Source organism: Lemur catta, chromosome 7, assembly GCF_020740605.2.
Source record: "Lemur catta isolate mLemCat1 chromosome 7, mLemCat1.pri, whole genome shotgun sequence".
Classification (NCBI taxonomy): Eukaryota; Metazoa; Chordata; class Mammalia; order Primates; family Lemuridae; genus Lemur; species Lemur catta.
Window position 1 is genome coordinate 62,655,447 of NC_059134.1, and position 22,359 is coordinate 62,677,805.

General features: G+C 45.9%; 1 protein-coding gene across 26 annotated transcripts in view; it reads left to right on the plus strand.

Moving 5' to 3' along the window:
• DNHD1 (dynein heavy chain domain 1) overlaps positions 1-22,359 on the plus strand; it is a 66,247-nt gene that overhangs the window by 23,330 nt on the left and 20,558 nt on the right. For 11 of the 26 annotated variants that reach the window (XM_045557366.1, XM_045557372.1, XM_045557373.1 and 8 more), the window contains 13 exons: positions 2,729-2,886; positions 3,390-3,515; positions 3,606-3,882; positions 8,330-8,457; positions 8,559-8,757; positions 9,219-9,313; positions 9,894-10,101; positions 14,183-14,386; positions 14,714-14,811; positions 14,935-17,809; positions 18,005-18,182; positions 18,347-18,539; positions 18,774-19,062. In XM_045557366.1, coding sequence (XP_045413322.1) covers positions 2,729-2,886; positions 3,390-3,515; positions 3,606-3,882; positions 8,330-8,457; positions 8,559-8,757; positions 9,219-9,313; positions 9,894-10,101; positions 14,183-14,386; positions 14,714-14,811; positions 14,935-17,809; positions 18,005-18,182; positions 18,347-18,539; positions 18,774-19,062 — 5,028 coding nt within the window. Of the gene's footprint in view, positions 1-2,728; positions 2,887-3,389; positions 3,883-8,329; positions 8,458-8,558; positions 8,758-9,218; positions 9,314-9,893; positions 10,102-14,182; positions 14,387-14,713; positions 14,812-14,934; positions 17,810-18,004; positions 18,183-18,346; positions 18,540-18,773; positions 19,063-22,359 lie in introns of those variants that run through there. The other 15 variants (XM_045557365.1, XM_045557363.1, XM_045557362.1 and 12 more) reach the window with 11 other exon arrangements.

Here is a 22,359-nt window from a genome sequence, read left to right on the forward strand (position 1 = left end):
TTGGTTTCCCTCCTCTTGCCACTTCATACTCCCGCTAGGCCAAGGCCATTTTGGTATCTCCGGGTCTCTGAGAAATATGACTTAGTCTTGTCCACTCTCATCTTCCATGGGAGGGATGGCTTATGCTATTCTGTACTAGCAAGTGCCTCAGCTAGGAGCTGGCCTTGGAGAGGCTCAGAATGGGGTAGATTGTGAAGCCAGTGATGTATTCTTCTAGGAAACAGAGAGGTGGTTCTGTTTCGTCACCTGGTCCCCAACGATGACAATAACCAATAGTATCCACTTCTGCAGAGACCAGAGTCTATCGGACCCATGGTCCCCAGGCCTGCTTTCTTTATGAAGGTGAGAGGCCTTGGAACTGGGGCCTAGAAAGAGTTTGTTTGAATGTTGCTGCTTGCCCAGGCCTCCCTGTCAGATAAAAGCACATGCATGCCTCGTTAGGTATCTTACGGGCCACTAAAGCTCCCTGCTCTTGTACAGGGGATTCAGGCTGGCAAGGCAGGAACAGGGAAGGCCTGTGATTGGTCTGCTTTCTCTTGGGCCCTGTTTTTGGCAGGGTTTGCTCCACTCTTGCTCCAGAAGTTTGTTTTCTCTTTCTAGTTTGTTAGTTTCTTGATCCTTAGTCCAGAATCAACTGGCCTCTACAAGAGGAGCAAATGGAGAGAAATAAGCACTGGGTTTAGAATCCTGGGCCTATTTTTTACTTGCTTTGTAACTTCAGATCACTGAGCTTCAGTTTCTTTATCACTAATCTGGGCGTGATAATGTGTTCACTCACAGGTTATATTAATAGTAAGGAGATTTAAATGAGATGTTATTTATAATACTCCTAGCTTTGAGTATGGCATGTAATAAGTGCTTGATGATTTTTTCCATTTCAACTTACCCCTTCTGTCTACTCTCATCCTTCTTGCTAATATAATTTTATCTTCTTATCCTTCGACTCTGTTCCTCTTCTTCCTGGGCTCCCTTGAACAGTGAGTGGCATAATTATCCACTCCAGTGAGTTGGCCTCCTCAGAAACTTGGAGCCATCCTTTACTCCTCCCTCTCCTTAACCCTACTGCATCCAACCTGTTGCCAAATCCTTTTCATTCTTCTGCCTCCTAAATATCTCTCAAATCTGTTTTCCCATCTATCTCCAGCTTCCAATCTCATGGAATTCTGGTACGTTATCAATCCATTGCTACTTTATACCATACGGTGTCGCTGTTGAGCTCCTGTCTGCCCTCACCTGCGTGATGCTGCTGGTCCCAAAGCGGCACTGTTGCGATGGCCTAACTGCTGTCACGGGTCAGAGGGACAGTTTGACAAAGGATGAGTTCTCATCTCCGAGTTCTGTTGAACATAAGGTGCCCCTCGACAAGTTCCATCCTGGTAGGTTTTTGCAGTCTCAGCTCTTAAGACCCAGTCCTCGTGGTTCCTCCCTCCAAGGCTCTGAAAGTCCCATACCCAGTATGTCTCAACTATCTGCTTCTCAAACTCACTATTTTACTTTCCAGTTGCAGAGATGCTAATAGGGAGTAGGCCAGTTTACTTTTAATATAACATAAAATATATATACATTTTGAAATATTTATATAAACATATACTTTATGTTTATATTTGTAACATAAAATATAATGGAGTAGAGCCAGGCTGCCTGAGTTTGAATTCTTGCTCTGCCACTGTGTGATGTTGATCAAGTTACTCAACCTCTCTGAGTTTCAGTTTGCTTATCTGTAAAATAAGGAGAATCATAGCATTTACCTCAAAGGGAAATTGTGAAGATAAAAATGGTTTAATGCAGTTAAAGTACTTAAAACACTGTCTGGTATGTAGTAAGAAATCTATACTATACTTGGTGTTATACTATATTTCTATGTTATAGTTTGCTGTTCTGTGTATATTTTAGCATCTCTGAACTTAAAAGGTGTCTTATGATGGCATGTTAGAGTCTAGATGATATTATTTTTTCTTTTTTAGTGGTATATAAAACAATGGTGCTTCTTACAATTTACTAGTGTCTTAGATTTGATGAGGTATCATATGGGTGTTTTTCCTGCCCCCTGGGGCAATGAAGTTGTTCACGTCACCAAAGGCAGCTTCCTGGATTATCTTCTAGCCCTTTGTTCACCTGAGAGCTTCTTTCATTTAATCCTTAAAAACCGAAAGGCAGATTACCTGCTTTTCTTGGCATCTCTTCTACTAGAGCAGAGGCAGTAAGACTCCAAAGGCCGAACATTTTTTTCTGACAGGGCATTCTGCTGTTCACAAACATGTCATTTCCATGCCCTTGCACATGCTTTTTCATCTACTTGGAGCATTAACTACTCAACACATCCAACTTCAATGTCCCTTCCCTAAGGAGGTCTTTCCCAGCCTTCTCAGGCCCCCCTCTCCCTTCGCTCTGCTGGGTTGAAGGCTCCAGGGCACTCACAGAGGATTTATGACACCGGTTTGTGATTGTCCCTTTATATGTCTGTCTCTGCCATCATATTGTGAGCTTCTGAGGCTGGGGAAACTTTCTGTTTTACCCATCCACTCTCGCTGCCAGTGCAGAGCACAGGCCTCAGCGCATGACAGCTGGCCGGACACCGCGCAGGGATCCAGTAAGCGTTTAATGCGTGAGGGAATAAATTCAAGGTCCGGCCTCCCCTTCAGCCCGCTCCCTCCCTGGACCCACAGCACTGCCCCGAGCACCCCTTCTTTCTTGGGCATCCCCTAACACCTGGCTCTCTTGTCTCCAGAATCCAAGCTGGACAACATGAAGAAGGACATCCTTGCACAGGTGCAGAACGAGTGCAGGATCCGCAGTCAGCAGCTCATGACAGAGCTCACAGATTTCACGCGGGTCTTCCAAACCATCAACTCGGACATTCATGCCATTGGGAAGTGCTCCCGGAAGGTAGACTCCCCTCCTCCATTTTCCCCAGCTTATCCGGGGCCCATCCTGCTCAAAAGCTCAGCACACTCTCTTCAGGTCTCTGCTGAGTTCCCAACAGGGCTTGATGCTCTTCAACTGTGCTCACCCAAGTTATCTGCCCTTGTTAATTCTCAGCCTGTTCACATGGCCCTCAGCTTCCTCATGTCAGGGGGAGGCCCTGATGTGATGAGAGAGATAGAGACCTGGTTTTAGAGATGTGGTTCCGCCCTTTGTGACAGTCAGTCAGATAGGGATACATTGCCCTACTATCAGGGTAGTGGTGCGGTGGGTAGTAACTGGACCACCTTCAGAGAGACCTGGGTCAGAGGAGGATCTGATCCCAGATTGCCCCTGATCCCAGTGGGTTAAAGGGCTGCAGCCGGGTCTGGAGTCCCCACTCCAGAGGCGGGGGTTCCCCTTGGGGATAGGCCTCCAGAGGTGTGCAGGGCTGTGGCGGTGCTGTTCTCATGCTGTAACCCCTGCAGTTGGATGAGGCCAATGAACAGTACGTGGAGCTGGAGAAGCGAATGGAATACATACGGGCACTCCATGAACTCATCCGCAACCGCTTTAACCTCTTTAGTGCTGAGAATGAGGCACTGGACATCTCGGTGAGGGGGCAATTCAGGGAGTCACTCATCCCTCCCAGTCCCCCTCCCCCACAACCACATCGACTGCATTACCCTCTGCTTGCCCCACAGCTTCGGGATGTATGGGAGGCATTTCAGTTTGAGAAGAGCCAGGCCTCAGAGTTATTGCTCAGCAAGCAACACGCCATCGTGCCTAAGCTGCGGCAGATGATAGCAGCAGCACTGGCAGAGCTGGAAGGCCTGCTTGAGAAAGCCCTGTCCGGTCCCTTCATGGACCCCACGCAAGAGCAGAGAAGCACTGAGAGCCAGCTCATCTCCATGGAGCGTCAGTTCCAGAACACAGTCAGCCACCTCAGTGAACTGCAGCATGCCTATGCCACCTTCACGGGTACTGAGGATCTCTGCCCCTGCCCCCATCGCCCTGTGATAGAGCCTCCAGCTGAGATAAGGGTTGAGACTCAAGGTTCTATGTCCCGTATGACCCTAAGCAAGCCTCAGGAATCACATGCCTTTATTGGTCTCTTTTATAAACAAAAATTACAAGACAAAAATCATCATTTATTGACCATGTCAGATGTTGTGTTTAGGGTGGTGATACTGGGGGCTCCTGGTCTGGTATTGAAGGCAAATAAGTGGATATTCCATTAGAATGTGATGGGGTCAGGGGCTAAAATCCTGTGTAGGAGAAATATAAGGGTGCCCGTGTTGTAGAACTTCACCTTTGTGTAGTCCTGTTCAACACAGCCCTATACCAGGCGGCAAGTCCCAGATAAGAATAGGTCTTGAGGCTCCAGTAGCCACTGCCTCCAGCTATGTGGTGTAGAGGAGGCTGCTGAGGGCTCACTAGCACACGGGCAGAGACCAGGGTAGAGCTATTGGTCTTAGCCCTTCCATACAGTGGTGCAGCTAAGCTGGTTCCCTTCTGCATATACAGAACTTTGTGGGCTCAAGTTTCCTTTCTCAGATGCAGTCACTTATATCCCTTGGAAAGGCACCTTGTTTCTGGATTGCCCCTTCACCAACCACCAACTACTACCATCTCTACCTGTGGGCATGCCCCAGCCCAGGGCCGTTGGTCTAGATGTAAGGCGGAGGATGCTCTGGAACCGTCCCAAGCAAGGAACTTTTTGTTTGGCAGAGTATTGAGAGGCTCTTATACCCTAACTGACATGGACCACAGTCCTTGACTCCTCCTGCTGGGGTTGAAGATATTTGTGAAAAAGCAGAGTAGAGGAGCTCAGGCCTTGTAGCGCTAGGCCCAAGAAACTTCACAGCATTGCTTTTACTTCCTCCTCACCAAACTCCCAATTTTTGTTAAAATAATCAAGGATTTTAGATCCAGATAATTAATAATGACCCCTTATTTTACATTATTTATTTTACTCATTACTTTTGGCATTCGCTTTGTTTTATAACCATTTTAACAACTGTTCCGACATATGAGGTTTATGGATTTATTTACATACAACTATTTTTTTTTAAAAAATCACATCTTTATTTTCATTCTTTCCTCAGATGGCTAGAGTATTTCCCTGTGGACCTTTTTTTCTCATAAGGGAGTTAGAGGTATTAGCATTTTTGAGTTACTTACATGCTGAGAATGATTTTATAATGTCCTTATATCACAGCTTAGCTAAATATTAAATTCTGAAGTCACAAAATTTTTTTTTCAAACTTAAATATTAGATCATTGTCTTCTGACATTCCACATTGTGAATAAATCTGATATCAGTCTGCTTTTTTAAAATAGGTAATCTGTTTATCAGTTGTTCAGTAATGGCTCTTATATTTGCTCTAGTCTCCTTCCACAGTTCTTACACGTTCAGGTTCTGAACAAATCTATATTAAAAGAAAAAAAAGAATTCTTATGGGTATGTAGGATTTACTGGATCTCTCATTCATTTCTTTTATCATCATTATTCCTTTATTCTTTTTCTCTGAGTTCTGGAAAAAAAGTTGTGATCTTTATAAACTTCCATTTTCTATGGTATCTACTCTATATTTTCCATTGCATTTTAAAACACACAAACATTGTGTATGCATACATGCTTATTTGCACATGTGTATGCATGTAAGTATATGTTTATATGTATGTACACAGGCATATGTTTCCTAGCTATCTACTGAAGAGCACAAAAGCAAAGATACCCCAGTAGCAAGAAGCCACATTGTGCTCAGATCTTAGTTTCTAATACCATTTCCCACTAAAAGGAACCAGAACTCCTCAGAGAAATGCATGATTCCAGAGCTGTGGCAGGAACTGGATTACTTTTTTATTCTAGAAAGTAAGGAAGTGCTAAATTAAAAAAAAAAGTGACGGGAGAATGTCACAGAAGGGATTACAAAAGCGATGCCAACTGGCCAAATCTGAGCTAATTTGGGCACCAAAGTACAGTAATAAATTCTAAACTATTGAAAAAAAGAAATTTATCATCTATAGTAAAAATAAATAGATAAATCAATGAGGGAGAAGTGAGAACTTGTGCTTACAGTAGTAGAATGCCAAGATCCAATTGGTAAATGTGGGGGGAAGGCTAAAGTGGAATAATCATTATTTCGCAACCATCATGGTAGATATCAGATCAGGTAAGGATCATCAGTGAATGCCAAATCTGGACAAAGTTGATAAGAAGCAGAATATTTGCACTGTCTTAGAGAGTTCCTCCCAGAGACTACTTATTAATTGCAAAGGAAGAAAAAAGAAATAGCAATTAGTGGAGAAATTGGACAATAATTTGACCAGGTGATCAAAATTAACATCATGAGTGAAAAAATATGGACATCATGTGCCTGCAGATGTGATACCTGGAGAAGGATACAACATCACCTATGCAGTAGTCCAGCTGAGAATGAATAACATCATTTAAAAAATCATAAAAACACAACATGAGAAACTATTGACAAAAAGGGCAAAAGGGGACTGTATACTTTAAAAGTATCTGTTACAAAAGACAAAGAAAGGCTGTGTGGGAATGTTCCAGATCAAAAGAAGCTAAAAGACATGACAAGTAAGTGCAGTGCTTCACCCTAGACTGGACGCTGTACTTAAGGGGGGAAAATGCTATATAGGACATTATTACAAAACTGGAATGTGGGCAGTAGAGTATTGTATCAATGTAGTGTATGAAGTTGATAATTATACTGTGGCAATGTAAGAGAACATCTCTATTCTTAGGAAATACACACATGAGTAGTTTGGAGGTAAAGGGCCATCATTTATGTAACTCGCCCTTAAATAGTTTAGAGAAAAAAGTGTGTTTGTGTGTGTATGCTTACGCCCATATACACATAGAGCACGTGAGCACAAATAATAAAGCAAAGGTGTAAAATGTCAACAAAAGGTCAATCTAGATAAAAGGTATACAAGTACTTGTTTTACTATTTTTTCTTGCAACTTTAAAAATTTGAAATCATTTCCAGATAAAAAGTTGTAAAATGCAATGAAAATTGCCGAGTAGATACCACAAAATGTCCATCAAAGGATATTTGCTCTTAATCCCCAAGTTTGTCTTTATCTTTTCATGTGTTTGGAGATATCACATCTGCTCTTTCTCATAGAGAAGTTGTTTATTTTTCCAATATTTGATGTTCAGACAACTGCTATCAAAGATAGTATGTGTCTCTAGGCAAATCTTTTGAGTTTAGAAAAAGAAAGATGGGAAGAATATAGATTTACTGTCATTTTATTTTTTGTCAGATCAGAGCTCTGATAGCCTAGTGATTCCCGTCTTTTTAATATTCTAAGATCTCCATGATGCATGACATCCGCATGTATAAGATGCATGATTCCCAGCATTTGGATATAACGCTATCACCTTTTCTCCCACTTAAAAAAGTTTGCTGGAATTCAAGTGACTAAGAATGACAATCTAATAGTAATAAACCTGGACTGTAGTCTGATGTCTTTTAAGTAAATTGCAAGCCTCAGTACTATAATTACTGTTAATTACAGATTACTTTTGATACATATCTCACAACTTATTATAAATAATTGGTTAAGTACGAATGCAGCAACTTGTGAGAGGAAGGAGGGAATAATTGCCAAAGACAAACACAACAGGGAGCATCACCATTTACCCCTTATGGCCCTCTGTGTGGGCCAGATCTTATTATATTCATCTCATTGAACTTTCTCTTGGGCTGACAGTTCATTCACTCATTCATTCATTCAACACATATTTGTTGAGTGCCTACTGTGTACCAAGCTTGAGGTACATCAATGAACAAATGACAAAACTCTTTCCCAAATGGACCCAACATTCTAGCTGGGGGAGAAAGACAATAAATAATAAATAAAATATAACTAAATTATGTAGAAAATGATAAATGGCATAGGAAAAAAAACTGAGCAGGGAAGAGGCATTGAGAATGCCTGGGAGGATAGATGGCAATTTTTAGTAGGATAGTCTGCATCTGCAAAGGCCTCATTAACAAGATGCTGTTTGAGCAAGGACTTGAAGTTGGTGAGGGCATGAGCCATGTGGTTCTCTGAAGGAAGAATGAACTCTGACTGCAAAGGCCCTTAGCAGGAGGGAGCATGTCGGGTGTATCTGATTAAAGAGTCCAGTGTGGCTAGAATGTAGTAAGTGAGATGGAGACTAATGGAAGAGAAACCCTTCCCTTTCACTGTCATCATGTTTTCCCAGATATTCTTTCCTTGAAATAACTCTACCTTGGATTGACCCCACCTCCACTGTTGAACTGAACAATTTGGAACTCTGCACCCGCCATCACTTTCTGTACCTTCCCTTCTGTCACCAGGGGCTCTTGACTGACCATTCCCCCAGCTCGCACCCCCTCACCCCAAATAGGTCTCAGCCAGCCCTATTCCACAGGGGATGAGAGTCCTGTGCCTTTGCCTATTTGTGGGACCCGTCCTATTGTGCAGCAGCAACGCATCTGGCACCTGTACCGAGTCATCTCTGAAAACATCAGCGAGTGGAAGTGCATGGCTTTTGCCAAGGTGCCAAAACCATCACTTGGAGCTCTTTCCTGGGAGTGGAGGACTACAGCGGTGGGGATGGGGAAGGGTCTCAAGCTGACAGTGAGCCCTTCTCCCTGCAGTTTAGTCTGGCTATGGCCCAGGAGAAGACGGACGGCTGGCTGACAGAGGCAGCACGGATGTGCAGGACCCTGGGGCTGCACAGCCCAGTGCTGCAACGCTGCATGCGTATGCTGGAGGAGTTTCGCAGCTACCTGCCCTTGCTCACCAAGCTGAGCAGCCTTCAGCTGCATAACCTCAACTGCCAATCCCTTCTGCGAGGTGTGTTTAGTTAGTCTCAGAGGGGTGGGGAAAGGAAGAATATAGGGGTTAGAGCAATGCAACAACTCAGTTCTCTGCTGCTCCTGCTGGAAACATCTTTCCTCCCTAAGTTGCTCCCTACCCTTTCCTATGTATTACAACCTCTTTTCCCTCATAGGGACAAAAATTTCTAACCTCCCTAACTGCCATGTGGGGTCCTCTCTGCTGATGGTGGCTGGGCTTAGGCTAGGGTCTTAGCTCTGGCTCTGAGTTGTGCTCTGGACCTTGGGTTCTAAGTCCTTGGCTCTATGTTGCTTCCTGAAATCTGCTGTCTGGGGTCTGAGCTGGGTTGGGCTGGGCTCTGGGTCCTGCATCTGGGCTCTGGGCTTAGGGAGCTTAGGGTAGGACTGGGCTCTGGGACATGGGCTAGACTCTGCCACATACTGGGTGTTGCTCTGACTTGTTGTCTCCTCTACCTCCAGCCTTAGGGCTGAGCAGTCTCCACAACATAGAACTCCTAACACTGGGCCAACTGCTCACTTGTCCGCTGCTGGAGTTTGCAGATCGAATCAACCAGGTGAGGCCCACGGGAGGGAGGGAGGGAGGGAGGTCTGAGATCAGGACCTGTAATAAAGCCAGTCAAGTCCCAGAAGCCCCTTGGGACAAGGGGGCAGCAGATGTTGGCATGTACGTGAGTGGGGGTTGAGACTACTGACCTGTCTGGCGGGTAGGAACACTTTCCTTCAGATGGGGATCTCGTGGGTGGTTCCAGACACTGTGACTGAGAATATGTCTCCCCCCAACCGGGGAAGGAAGTAGGTGTCAGCCCCGAAGTTGTGGGCCCACAGAATGGCAGATGTCCCCCAACACTTACCCTTGGCCCCAAAGAGCACAAGCTGATTGAGGTATTGTCTGCTCAGGTGGAGCCTTGCAAAACGGTGGGTTTCAAGACAGTGACCATGGGTCTAACTAGTTAGATGCTGCCAACGGCCTGTCTTTGAAGCCTGATGGTCCCACTCCCACTTCATCTCTGAGACCTCTACTCCCCTGAGCACTGCCCTTTGAGTTCTCCCTCAGACCCAATCCCCAGGTCCCAGCTCCAAGGCTATCCCCTAAGTCATTATGCAGTTCTGGTTCCTGAGACCCAGCTGTTCCAGGTCTGGCAGTACGAAAATGACCGAATTCACGCCCAAGAGACCCTACGGAAGCTACAGCAGTATTGGGAAGTTCGCCAGCTGCGCCTGGTCAACTTCATCCTGCATGTCCCCTACGAGCCACCAATCTCAGAGTGTTTCAAGAGGCAGATGCTCCGCAGCCCCCAGTGGGAGGTAGTGGGCAAGGATAGTGGCACCTTCATCCTCTCAGGTGAGACCCAGCCCTTGTGGTCTAGTGAAAGTCCCCTCCTTGGGGCCATTTTCATCCACCACATCTGCCAAGCCCTGCCAGATCTGGCTTCTCTAGCCAGGCCCCATCCTTACTGGGCAGCCTGAGACATCAGTCTGTTCTGAGACAGTGTCTTCCATGTGGCTCCTGTACTATCTTTATCTCCTTGGGAACCCCCTACAGACCTCCCTCTCTCCACCCAATGCCTGGCTCCTTCAGTAGAGGTCCTTCCCTTTCTGGTTGTACTCAGAAATTCCTCACAGTCACTTCTCTCCGCATTTCAATGCTCTGTCGTCTAGATTGTACACTGCTATCTGATTTTATGCCTCACTCCTTCATTCATTCCTTTATTCTTTCCCTCATCAAAATCACCTGCCTACTCTGTGCTAAATATAGGAGACCCTGAAATTTACAGACAGCAGCCTTGTCTCTCAGGAACTCCTAGTCCAGTGAGAAGCAGACTATAGTACAGGGATAAGTGCATGATGGAGCACGTTACTGAGGGCAGTAGAACCTCAGAGAGAGGACCAGCTCAAAGAACCAGAGATAATCAGAGAAGTCTTCCCTTAAGCAGAGGTGTCATGATGCCTTTGAAGGAGAAAGAGTTTGCCAAATTTTCAAGGTGAGAAGGGCATGCCCGATACAGGAACAGCACATGTACAAGCATCCAAGATGATGTAGTTGAGGAATTGCTAGTGGAGGAGAAATTCTGTTGTCTAACACAGTTGGAACCCAATCAGTTAATCCAAAAAGTTAGTTAAATAGAGAAACCACAAAATATGATGTATACATAGTTTAAACATATATAGGCATATTTATTTACTAAAAATGTACATGTACATTATTAGCTTAAAAGTATACATGTGCATTCAGCTTAAAATATGTACATGTACATTTATTTATTAACCTTTTAAACTAAGGACACCCACTGATAGTTCCTCACTGGCTTTCTTGCATTAATGTATTGTCTACTATTTCAACTTTCATCTTCTGTAAAGTGAGGCAACAACATAAAGACACTTGTAAAGTTACCTGAGTCCAGAACTTTTCTAGATTTTTATTATAATTTCCTGATTTTTAAAAATTAACTTGCCTATATCCAATAGCATGTTTTTATCAGCTTGCCTTCACTGAATGAAGCCTTGCATGGTTTCTATAGAAACAGCAACTCTTTTCCCACCCATATTATAGTGGTTAACACAATGTTAGATTAATTATGTAATTAAAATTACAACTCAAATTGATTTGCAAACACTCTGACTCTTGGCAAGCATATAATTCAACTAGTGGAAGCAAAAATGTTTGAGTCTTCTAAAGAATAGCTTGGGACCTGTGAGTTTCAGTTGAATTTTCAGCATTATTCAGGATATTTTATGGTAAGAATGGGCAGCATTCACGAAAAGAGCTTCTAATTCTGGAGCCCAAAGGATAATAGAGGAGAGTATGGGACTGATGGAACTGGAGAGGTCAGATCATGCAGAGTCTTGTGGGCCACATTAAGAATTTACTCACATAACATGAAAACAATGGAGAGCTACTGAAGTATTTTTTGTGGGGAAGTGACATGATCAGATGTTAGTTTAACAATGTCACTCTGGTTTCAACATAGAGAATGGATTGAAGGGTGGCAAAGAATAGAAACTGGAAGATCAGTTAAGAGATGATTTATTATATAACCCAAGTAAAAAGTAGTAGTGGCCTAGACTAGGATGGTACCAATGGAGAAAGGGAAAAGTGGGTGGACTTGAGCTATGTAGGAGTCCAGCCGGGGAAAACGTGTAACTGGTCCAACTTCTGCATGGAGGAGAGAGTATGTCCTTCCTGTTCTAACATGGATGTTCCTCATCACCCAAACTCTTTATGCTTATCACCTCTCCATGTCCAGTATTTGACTAGGGATGCCTTTTCCAGCTATTTGCAAGACATTGATAAGGTACCCAGCCTCCTTGTTCACATCTTCCTTAATAAGGACTCATAAGTTTTGATGCTGACTGATACAAAGGCTGGATTTCTGCAGTTAACATTTGCCCTAAGATTCAAAGGAGGTTCTCTTCCTACTTTTGTCCTGAGCACATTTTTTTTTTGAGAAACATTGATCCATTGGTTTATTTTTAATTAATTAATTAATTAATTAATTTTTATTTCAGCATATTATGGGGGTAAAAATGTTTCTAAACACATTTTATGCTGATCCTTTTGCCCATCTCTGACCCTGGTTCCACATTTTGCAGATCTGCTACTATTAATACTTCAGTGGTCCCTAACTGTTTTGGCACCAGAGACTGGTGTCATGGAAGACAATTTTTTCATGGACCCGGGGCGGGTGGTGGTGGTGGTGGTTTTAGATGATTCAAGAGCATTACATTTATTGTGTACTTTATTTCTTTTATTATTACATTGTAATATATAATGAAATAATTATACAACTCACCATAATGCAGACTCAACAAGCCCTGAGCTTGTTTTCCTGCAACTAAGGCCACTGCTGATCTGACAGGAGGCAGAGCTCAGGCGATGAAGCAAGTGATGGGGAGCAGCTGTAAATGCAGATGGAGCTTTGCTCACTGCTCACCTACTGCTGTGTGGTCTGGTTCCTAACTGGCCATAGACTGGTACCGGTACCAGTCCATGGCCTGAGGGTTGGGGACTGCAAAAGCGGTCTCCACTGCTTTTCTGCATCATCTTTAAATTCCTCTGCTACTAAAAGTAGTAAATAAAAATTCACAGTAGACTACAGGCTCTGGATAGTCTGGGACTTGGGCTGTCTCTGAGCATAACATCAGACACCAGTGTGGGTCCTCCCAGTCTTCACTTAAGCTCACAGTCCTTCCCACCACCTTTCCTCCCTTCCAGTTTTCCCTTCTCTCCCTAAGCTGGCATTTGCACCAAGCACATGTATGGTTGGGGTTTCTCCCTACAGGTTCTATTCTTTCTCTGTGCCAGGCTTTTTTTTTCCTATTAACTCCAGGCATGTTAACCAAGGACCACATCTTTGTGGTGGCCACACACCATGAGGCTGGTGACTTCTTTCACCCAAATGAGCCCAAGACCATGGAACTTCTTGTGCATTTAATTTCTACCCCAGGAAGACAGATTGTTGTAAGGTTGAGCATAGCGACTAATCATTAATTATCCCCTTTAGATTGTTAACCAAATGAGAACAAGGAGATACATAAAAATGAAAGTATAATATCAGAACTATTACCCCCAAGAAACTGTGTGCTTTTTATGTACTGTGTTGACAGACACAGCTTAGATCTAAGTCAAGTGAGTCTTCACACTGTCTTTTCACAACCTTCCCCAAATCCATTGAGAACCTGAGATCTGTGTGGATATGCAGAGGGGAGTTGAAGTACATTCACTCAGGTAGCTGCGTGGAGGATTATGGCCTGCCTCATGTCCCTTAGAGCACGAGAGAAGGGCCTTTTTACCTCCTCACATGAGGAGGAGCAAGTAAAGGGGATAGACAGAGGTGCTAAAAATATTACACCTATAATGTTTTCTCTAGAGAGTACAGTACAAGTTCTTTCTCTCTGAAAGCAGGACACTGAGTATTTTCTCCCCAACAGGGGTGTTTGGAGAATCCTCCATCTGTCTGAATCAACCTCCTTTCTCAATTCTTCTCCCATTTTCACCCTAGTTAGTGTCTTTACCTCACCTCTCTCATGGAATGATGGCATAAATCTTTAAGCAGTACCAGGGAGGCAAATGCTAAGACTATGAGAGAAAATTTTGATCTCGGCTTTTCTACCAGGACCTCTTTCATGCCAGAATGGGCATTCTTGCTATAGAAATATAATATTATGTAGGGACTTGGAGCCATTGAGCCCTCTTCCCAGGCTGGAGGCTCTAGTTCTTCCATGGGACTAGGTGAATACCCATAGAATCTAGCCAGGGAAATCAGCTGGCCAGCCTGGAGTCTGCCCACAGTGCCTGGGGAAGGGGAAGTTTCTCCTCTTCCTATTTTGAGACTCCAGTGCTCTACTGGTTCTACAGTATTGGCCAATGCAATCCTTGAAGATAGAAAGAGTACCAAGTTCTCTGTAACTGCCTCCCCTGGAAGGTCACCTGGTCTGCTCTTCACTGCTTCAGTACCTGCCCTTGCCGCACCTGACTACCAGCTCAGATTTTTCTTCCTTAGACTACAGCAGCCTTCAGGATTCCACCCAGGAAAGTCTTCAGGTGTTGTTCAAGATCCTGGCCATCCAAAAGTCAGGAGACTTATACAAAACATCTCTGGAGTGGGTGACCATCATGCATGGCCTGAGTGAGTTTAGGCCTCTAGCTGGGATGATGGGTGGGACCTGAGGCAGGATGGCCCAGCATGGTAGGGGCAGGAGGTAGAGGTTGGGTGGGGGAAGATATGAAGGACAGAGTGAGGACCTACTTCGGGACCTATTTCTTGGGATCAGGTGACCAGGTCTTTATTCACAATAAGAGTTTTATCTCCCCCAAGTCATGCCCCTGGGTCCTGCTGAGCAGAGTATTTTGGTTGGCCTGGTGGGACACCAGAGAGGTCAGGAGCAGGCTGGACCCCCTTGCAGAAGCTAACACCTTAGTGTCTCCCACCAGTGTTCTTCTGGCTTTTATACAGGTGCCCTGCTGGAGGTATGGGTAACTTTCCAGCAGAAGTGGATTTTTCTGAATAAAGTTCTGCATGAGATGAAGATCCAGTTTCCTAGTGCTGACCTGGTAGGGAAGGAGGGGGCTTGAGGCAGAGTGGGCAAGATGGGCTTGTGAATAGTGGGGCTCAGGGTGGGAGGGGGAGCTGTCACTTCACATTTGTCCTCGCTTTTACCCTTTCTCTTGCCACAGAACTCTCGTTTCAAGGCCATAGATGATCAGTATCGAACCCTGATGCGCATCTCTATAGCTGACCCCATGGTTCTGTCACTTATAGTGCCCAGTGCCGAAAGGAGCCCTTACTTCCAAGGCCAGAAGCTGCAAGAACTGCTGCAAGCAGGATCAGTGGAGCTGGAGGGTATCATCATGGCTTTGGAGAATGTGCTTTATGGGGTGTGTGCTTACTTCCCCCGCCTCTTCTTCCTCAGTGACAGTGAGCTGGTAGCCCTGCTGGCTGCCCCGCTGGAGTCACGTGAGGTCCAGCTATGGGTACAACGCTGCTTTCCTCACGTGCATGCTGTGAGTTTCAAATCCTGCTCAACTGATGAGAAAAACAGGGATGATCAGGCATCAAGCCCAAGCACACAGACTCAGGTGGAGGCACTTGCAGTGCTAGGGGTGGCTGGGGAGGTGGTGAAGCTGCAGGAGCCCCTTCCTCTGCATCCAGAGCTCCCTAAGTGGCTGGCCTCTCTGGAGAAGTGTCTGCGCTTAGCATTGGTGCACATGCTGCAGAACTGTGTGGCTGCCTGCCTTGCCCAGGGGCCATCCCTAGGTGAAGCCTTCAAGCAAAGCCAGTTGCCCCCACAACTATATGTCTACCACTGGCTGGATTTAGTTGAGCTCTTCCCGTGGCAGTGTGTGCTGGTGGCAGAGGAGGTGGTGTGGCGGGCTGAGATGGAGGAGACTCTGCTTAAGGGGGGAACCCCAGCCATGGTCCCCATGCATACAGGCAAGCTTGAGGTACTGATATATTTTGTACGGGCCCAGAGGGGCTCCCAGGGTGGGCAGCCCCTTCCTTCTGTTCGCCAGGCCAGCCTGGTCAGTGCCCTGCTGGTCATGGCAATGACTCACCGGGATATAGCACAGTTGCTGGAGCAGCACCAGGTCAGTGATCTGACAGATTTCCACTGGGTTCGCCAACTCAAGTATCACCTGGGTTCACCTCACATGATCCCCCAAAGCCCCCTGCAGAGTCTCAAGGCTATTGCATCTACTGAGCCTTCTCTGTCACCAGCTGCATGCTGGGTAGATGTGCTGGGCCGGTCCTTCCTGTACAATTATGAGTACCTTGGTCCCAGACTGGGGCCTCTACCCAGCCTGCTGCCAGAGCAAACAGCCCTGGTGCTGCTATTGGCCCTGGAGGAAGTGGCCTGTGGGACCCTCCTGGGCCCTGATGGTGTGGGCAAGGTTGCTACAGTGGAGAACCTGGCACGGGCCCTGGGCCGCCAGCTGGTGGTGATGCCCTGCTCACCTCAGATAGAGGCCCAGTGCCTGAGCAACTACCTGAATGGTGCCCTGCAGGGTGGTGCCTGGCTGCTGCTGGATGCAGCTCAGCACCTGCCCTCTGGCTTGCTCTCTGCCTTGGGCCAGCGCCTGGCTGAAGTGCACCATCTCTATGCCCCACTGTATCAGGAGGCTTCCCAGACCACCAGCACCATAGACCCCACCCAGCCCCAGCTCCTTGGCAGTGGCTTCTTTGAGAAACATCAAGTGTCTATGCGCCTTGGCTATGGCTGTCTCCTGACACTGCATGCCCTGAGTCCTGCTGTGCCCGCCAACCTGCACTTGCTACTGCGGCCTGTGGCATTGGCACTGCCTGATCTCCAGCAAGTGGCAGAGCTGACCCTGCTAGGTGCAGGGATGCGGGATGCCTCCCGCATGGCTACCCGCCTATCCAAATTCTTCTTCCTAGAGCGTGAGCTGGTGTCTGGGCCCCTGCCCTGCCGCTTGCCACTGCTCAAGCGGATACTAGAAGACACAATACAGACACTAAATGAGACCAAGGGGGAACCCAAGACTCAGCAGCCCCGAAGCCAGGCTGCCATTGAGGAGGCTGCCCTACTGCGTGCCCTGCTGCGCTCACCACTGTTCAGCATCCTCAGTGGGCCCCGCCTGCACAACCTCCGAGAGCTGCTCTGTGGGCTTTTCCCTAGCGCCAGCCAAGTGCTGGCAGAGCCCATGACCCACAGGCTGCCGAAGCCACTAATGGTGGAGGAACTGAGGCAGGTAGGCCTGCATCCCAACCCTGACATTTTGGGGTCCCTGGAACAGCTGAGCCAGGCCCTATGCCAGGCCTCAGGCATTTTGCTCCTGGGCCCTGCAGGCAGTGGCAAGACCAGTTGTTGGCACAGCTTATTTAAGATCCAGAATCGGCTGGCAGCCATGGAGGCCACCTCAACTCATGGCTACCAGCCTGTGGAAATTACCCACCTGTACCCCAGTGTCCTCAGCCCCCAGGAGTTCCTGGGATGGCTAGAGGGCCCCTGCTGGCACCATGGTGTCTTCCCCAGGGTACTTCATGCCGCCAGTCAGTGTAACAGCATGGGGCCAAACGGGCAGAAGGAAGAATCAGTGGGGATCCAGCACTGGATAATATGTGATGGGGCCTCTAACGCCACTTGGTTAGACTCCATCACTTGCCTCCTGAGTGAGCTCCCCCAGCTGAGTCTCCCCAATGGACAGCAGATAGCACGACCTTCAGGTACCTTTTTCTTGATGGAGGTGGCAGATGCAACAGGCATGTCTCCCAGAGTGGTGGGCTGTTGTGCCCTAGTCTGGTGTGGTGGGGAGCAGACTTGGCAGTGCATGCTTAGTGTCCTGATGGCATCCCTGCCCCGTGAGTACCACCTCCAGCAACAGACCGTCACTGAGCTCAACCGCCTGGCTGAAGTTCTGGTGCCTGCCACGTTCCGATTCCTCGCCCGCCAGGGTGCCAGCTCTGTGCTGCAGGTACATGGGCAGCGGGCTGTTTGCCCAGGTGTGGCAGAAGTCACCAGCCTGGCCCGCATCTTGCGTGCTCTGCTTGACCCCCACCTGCATCTAGAGGAGAAGAAGGCACGTGGCCCAGGTGAAGAGATGGACGGGCTGATTTGAGAGAGATGGGACCTTGAGAGTGGTTAGGGTATAGCTAGAGTCTGGGTAGAACTGGGTCAGGGGGACTGAAAGTGAAGAGAAATAATATAGTTAACCTCTACTCTTTCCTTCACGCCCCCCCCAACTTTTTGTACTGGGACTCCTATTCTGGCCATGATGACCTTTGCAGAGGACCTCAGCTTTAGCGATCCTGTGTCCCAAAACATCAGGTCTTCAAAAAGCAGCTCTCTGAACCAGTCCCAGGCTGACAGCAATGACGTATCGAATAAGCACAGGGAACACTTGCTGGCTGTCAGCAGTTTTCTCTTTGCCCTGATCTGGGGCTTTGGAGCCCACCTTCCCTCCAGGTGCCTACAGGGATGGGGGATGGGAGATGCAGAGGGCTGAGATGGACTGGCCCATGGAAGACAAAACCCATGGGACATCACTCTTGGGGTACGGTGGAGTGTGTGTGTCTCACAAATTGAAATGTAACCGTCTGACACTTTTGCCTGTGTGTCCATCTGAGCAGGCTCTGGCCCCTCTTTGATACCTTCATGAGGGGTTCCATCAGGTGCCTCTCCAACTACCCTGAGCTACCATCCTCAGCCTTGGTGTTTGATCTACATGTAAGCCCTGAAGATGGGACACTGGCCCCCTTCACTGGGCAATTCCTGAGCAACCACATGAAAGGGACTCTGGGCACCTTCCACCCTTCTACTCAGGTGTGAGGACAGTGGGGCAGGAGCTGGGTTTGGAATTTAAGGAGTTATGCTGGGGATAATCTATGTCCTCAGCTCCACTGAGGCCCACTTGTTCCCTTTCTTTGATAAGTTTTCAAAATCACAAGAATACATGAAGTATTTTCTAAGTACAGCTCCAAGACAAGTCCCCTAAACCTTTATTTTCAACTGTCCTACACTGGAGCTGCCACAGTAAACCTTGGTTCTGTTCTGCAGACTGAACGGCTCTTTTATGTGGTGGACCTGCTTCTGTCAGCGGGACAGCCAGTGCTGCTGGCTGGAGAGGCAGCAACAGGGAAGTCAACCTTTGTGAAGGTGCTAGTGGAGCCAAGTCACCCTTACATACACAGCGCCATCCACCCTGCCTTCAGCTCCACCCACCTCCGTCTACTGCTGAGTAGAGGGGTCCAGGGCCAAGCCCAAGCCAGCCTGTGGTCTGGGGATCACCAGGATTCTAAAGGCTCCCTTCTCTTCCTGCTGGAGGATCTGCACCTGGCCACTTCTGGTGAGGAGCTGGGAGGAGGGAAGGAAGGAGCTACTGTCATCTCTTGAGACTGTAAAATCCCTAGCAATATTCACTGATTCTCAAATATATGTCTGCAGGTCAAACTTTAGTGTTCCATTCTTAATATCTTCTCATCCCTGAGCAATCTCACCCACCCATGGCCTTACCCAGCACTCTTTGCTTTAACTGTTAAACCTCTCTCTCCAACCCAGGCTTCTCTTCTAAGCATCAAACCTATTTATCCAACTACCTAGAGTACATCTCCACCTTGTTGTCCCATTGGTACCTCAGACCCAACCCTTAGCTTATCATCTTACCCCAGAAAATCTGTTCCTATGTGTCCTCTTAGTAACTGGTTTCACCGTCCAACCAGTCACTTAAGCCAGAAATCTTGCTAACATCTTCTCTTTCACCAATGTCCAGTCACCAGGTCTCTCAATTCTGCCTCCTAAATATCTCCTGAATATTTCTGCTTATTTCCATGGTTCAGATGATCATTACCTGGAACTTTGGCAAATGTCCTTGCAAAGATTTTTGTGATGAGGCATTCTTCTGTATCCTCTTATACTCTGTGCCCTAACTGGACTCAGCAAGGCAGGCTTCCTCTAGCCTCTGGGGTTGCTGTCCTCTGTGTTTTCTCTCCCCTATTTGGCTAAATCTTACTTATTCTTTTTTTTTTTTTTTTGAGACAGAGTCTTGCTCTTTTGCCCTGGCTAGAGTGCCGTGGCATCAGCCTAGCTCACAGCAACCTCAAACTCCTGGCCTGACGCAATCCTTCTGTCTCAGCCTCCCGAGTAGCTGGGACCACAGGCATGCGCCACCATGCCCCGCTAATTTTTTCTGTGTATTTTTAGTTGTCCAGATAATTTCTGTCTATTTTTTTTTAGTAGAGACGGGGGTCTTGCTCTTGCTCAGGCTGGCCTCGAACTCCTGAGCTCAAACGATCCACCAGCCTCAGCCTCCCAGAGTGCTAGGATTACAGGCATGAGCCACCACGCCTGGCCAAATCTTACTTATTCTTTCTAAATTATCTAAGGCAGTAGCTCCTCCAGGAAGCCTGAGCTTCAGGCTAGGTTACACATCTATCCTGTGTTCTGTACAATAACCTATGGTAACCATAATTTTAGGATTGTATGCCTACTGGCCTGTCCCTTTCACTACACTATGAACTTTATGAGAAGAGGAATTTGTCACATTCATTCTGATAGGCCCAACAGGAAGTAAGTGCTCAATAAGTTTGAGGAAGAAAAGATAACAAAGGAAAAGGAAGAATTTGTGATGAAAGTTTGGGATATTGAAGTTTAAAGTTTCTAAAGTGGTGTACCTCCACATAATGACAGGTTCTAAATATGGGCATGAGATTGGGTAGGAGTGAAGTGTATGTGTAGGTTATTGGAGTCAAGGGAGTCAGTGGGCTAAAGTGTTGGATGGGTTGTTGAGTCAAACAATGAATCCCCTATACAGTGTAGAAAACTTGAACCAAGTGTATCACTACTTAATAATAGCAGGTACAACTTATTGAGTATTTACTTTGTGCTACATGCTTTATATATGTCATCTTCAGGGTTCATAAAAGCCTAGTAAGATGGAGATTTTTTTTTTAATTTCACCTTATTATGGGGGTACAAAAGTTCAGGTTATGTATATTGCCCATACTCCCTCCCCCATCCCCCCAAATCAGAGCTTCAAGCATGTCCATTCCCCAGACAGTGCGCATCGCACTCATTATGTAGGTATATGCCCATCCCCTCCCCCCACCCCCCACGTCTGTCCAGTGATATAGAATCTCTTTTGTTCTCCTGGAGAGAGTTGGAACCCATTCTATTAAGTGAGGTATCCCAAGAATGGAAAAATAAGCACCACATGTACTCACGAGCAAATTGGTTTCCCTGATCATCACCTAGGTGCACATTTGGGAATAACACCAATTGGGTGTCAGACAGATGGAGATTTTTAATGATTATTTTAAAGATGGAGAAACTGAGACAGCTTTTATAACTTGCCCAAGACATCCTAGCTATTAAGTGTTAGAACAAAGATTAAAATTCAAGTCTATCTGGTTCCAAAACCTGTAGTTCCTTCCAACTGTAATATATTAGTTAGCCTGTGCAATGAATTTATTTATACAAATTATTATTTATTTATACAAATTATTTATACAAATAATTAGGGAGTCAGTAGAAAATAGAAGGGGTAAAGAGTAGTATAGCCACATATGTGAAGAGATGTCAGCTAAGAAGAGATTTCAGCTGAGAAGTGATTCCAATACCAGTGTTGAAGACATTGCAACGTTGTAGAGTGAAATGCTGGCAGTGTAAAAGGTGTCTTTGATTAACCACCACCAAAACATCCAGTATAAAAATAAAATTAATAGATATATTAAAAAAAAGAACAGGAAAAATGTGACCCACTGTCAACAAAAAGCAGTAAAAAAAAACTGACCCTGGGATGGTCTAGATGTTAGGTTTAGCAGACATATACTAAACATTAAAGACAAATACTACTTTAAAGCAACTATTGTAAAAGTATACAAATACTTAAAGAAAAATATGATCTTAATGAGTAACCAGACAGGGAATCTCAGCAGAGAAATGGAAACCACTAAAAGGAACTAAATGGAAATTTTAGAACTAAAAAATGCAATAACTAAAATTAAAAATTCACTGGATGGGTGTCTTTGTTTTCTGTTGCTTATAACAGAATACATGAAACTGGGCAATTTATTTTAAAAAAGGAATTTATTTCTTACAGTTATGGATGCTGAGAAGTCCAAGGTCAAGGGCCACTTCTCATGAGGACCTTTTTGCTGGTGGGAAGTCTTTGCAGAGTCCTGAGGTGGCACAGGGCATCATATAGTGAGGGGACTGAGCATGCTACCTCATGTCTCTTCCTCTTATAAAGCCACCAGTTCAACTCTCATGATAACCTATTAATCCATGAGTAGATTAATCCATTCATGAGGGTAGAGTCCTCATGACCCAATTACCTCTTAAAGGCCTCACTTCTCAATACTGCTACAATAGGGATTCAATTTCAACATAAGTTTTGGAGGAGACAAACATTCAAACCATAGCAGACTGGAGATGGCAAAAAAGAGTCAATGAACCCTGAAGAATATGAAAATATTAAATATGAATAGAGCTTCAGTCTAACACATATGTAATTGGAGTCCCAGAAGGAGAGAGTGAGAATAGGGTATAAAAATTTTTTGAGGAAATAATTACCAAAATTTTCCTAAATTTCTTAAAAAATATTGACTTTCAGATATGAAAAGCTCAGTTATCCTAAAGCAGAATA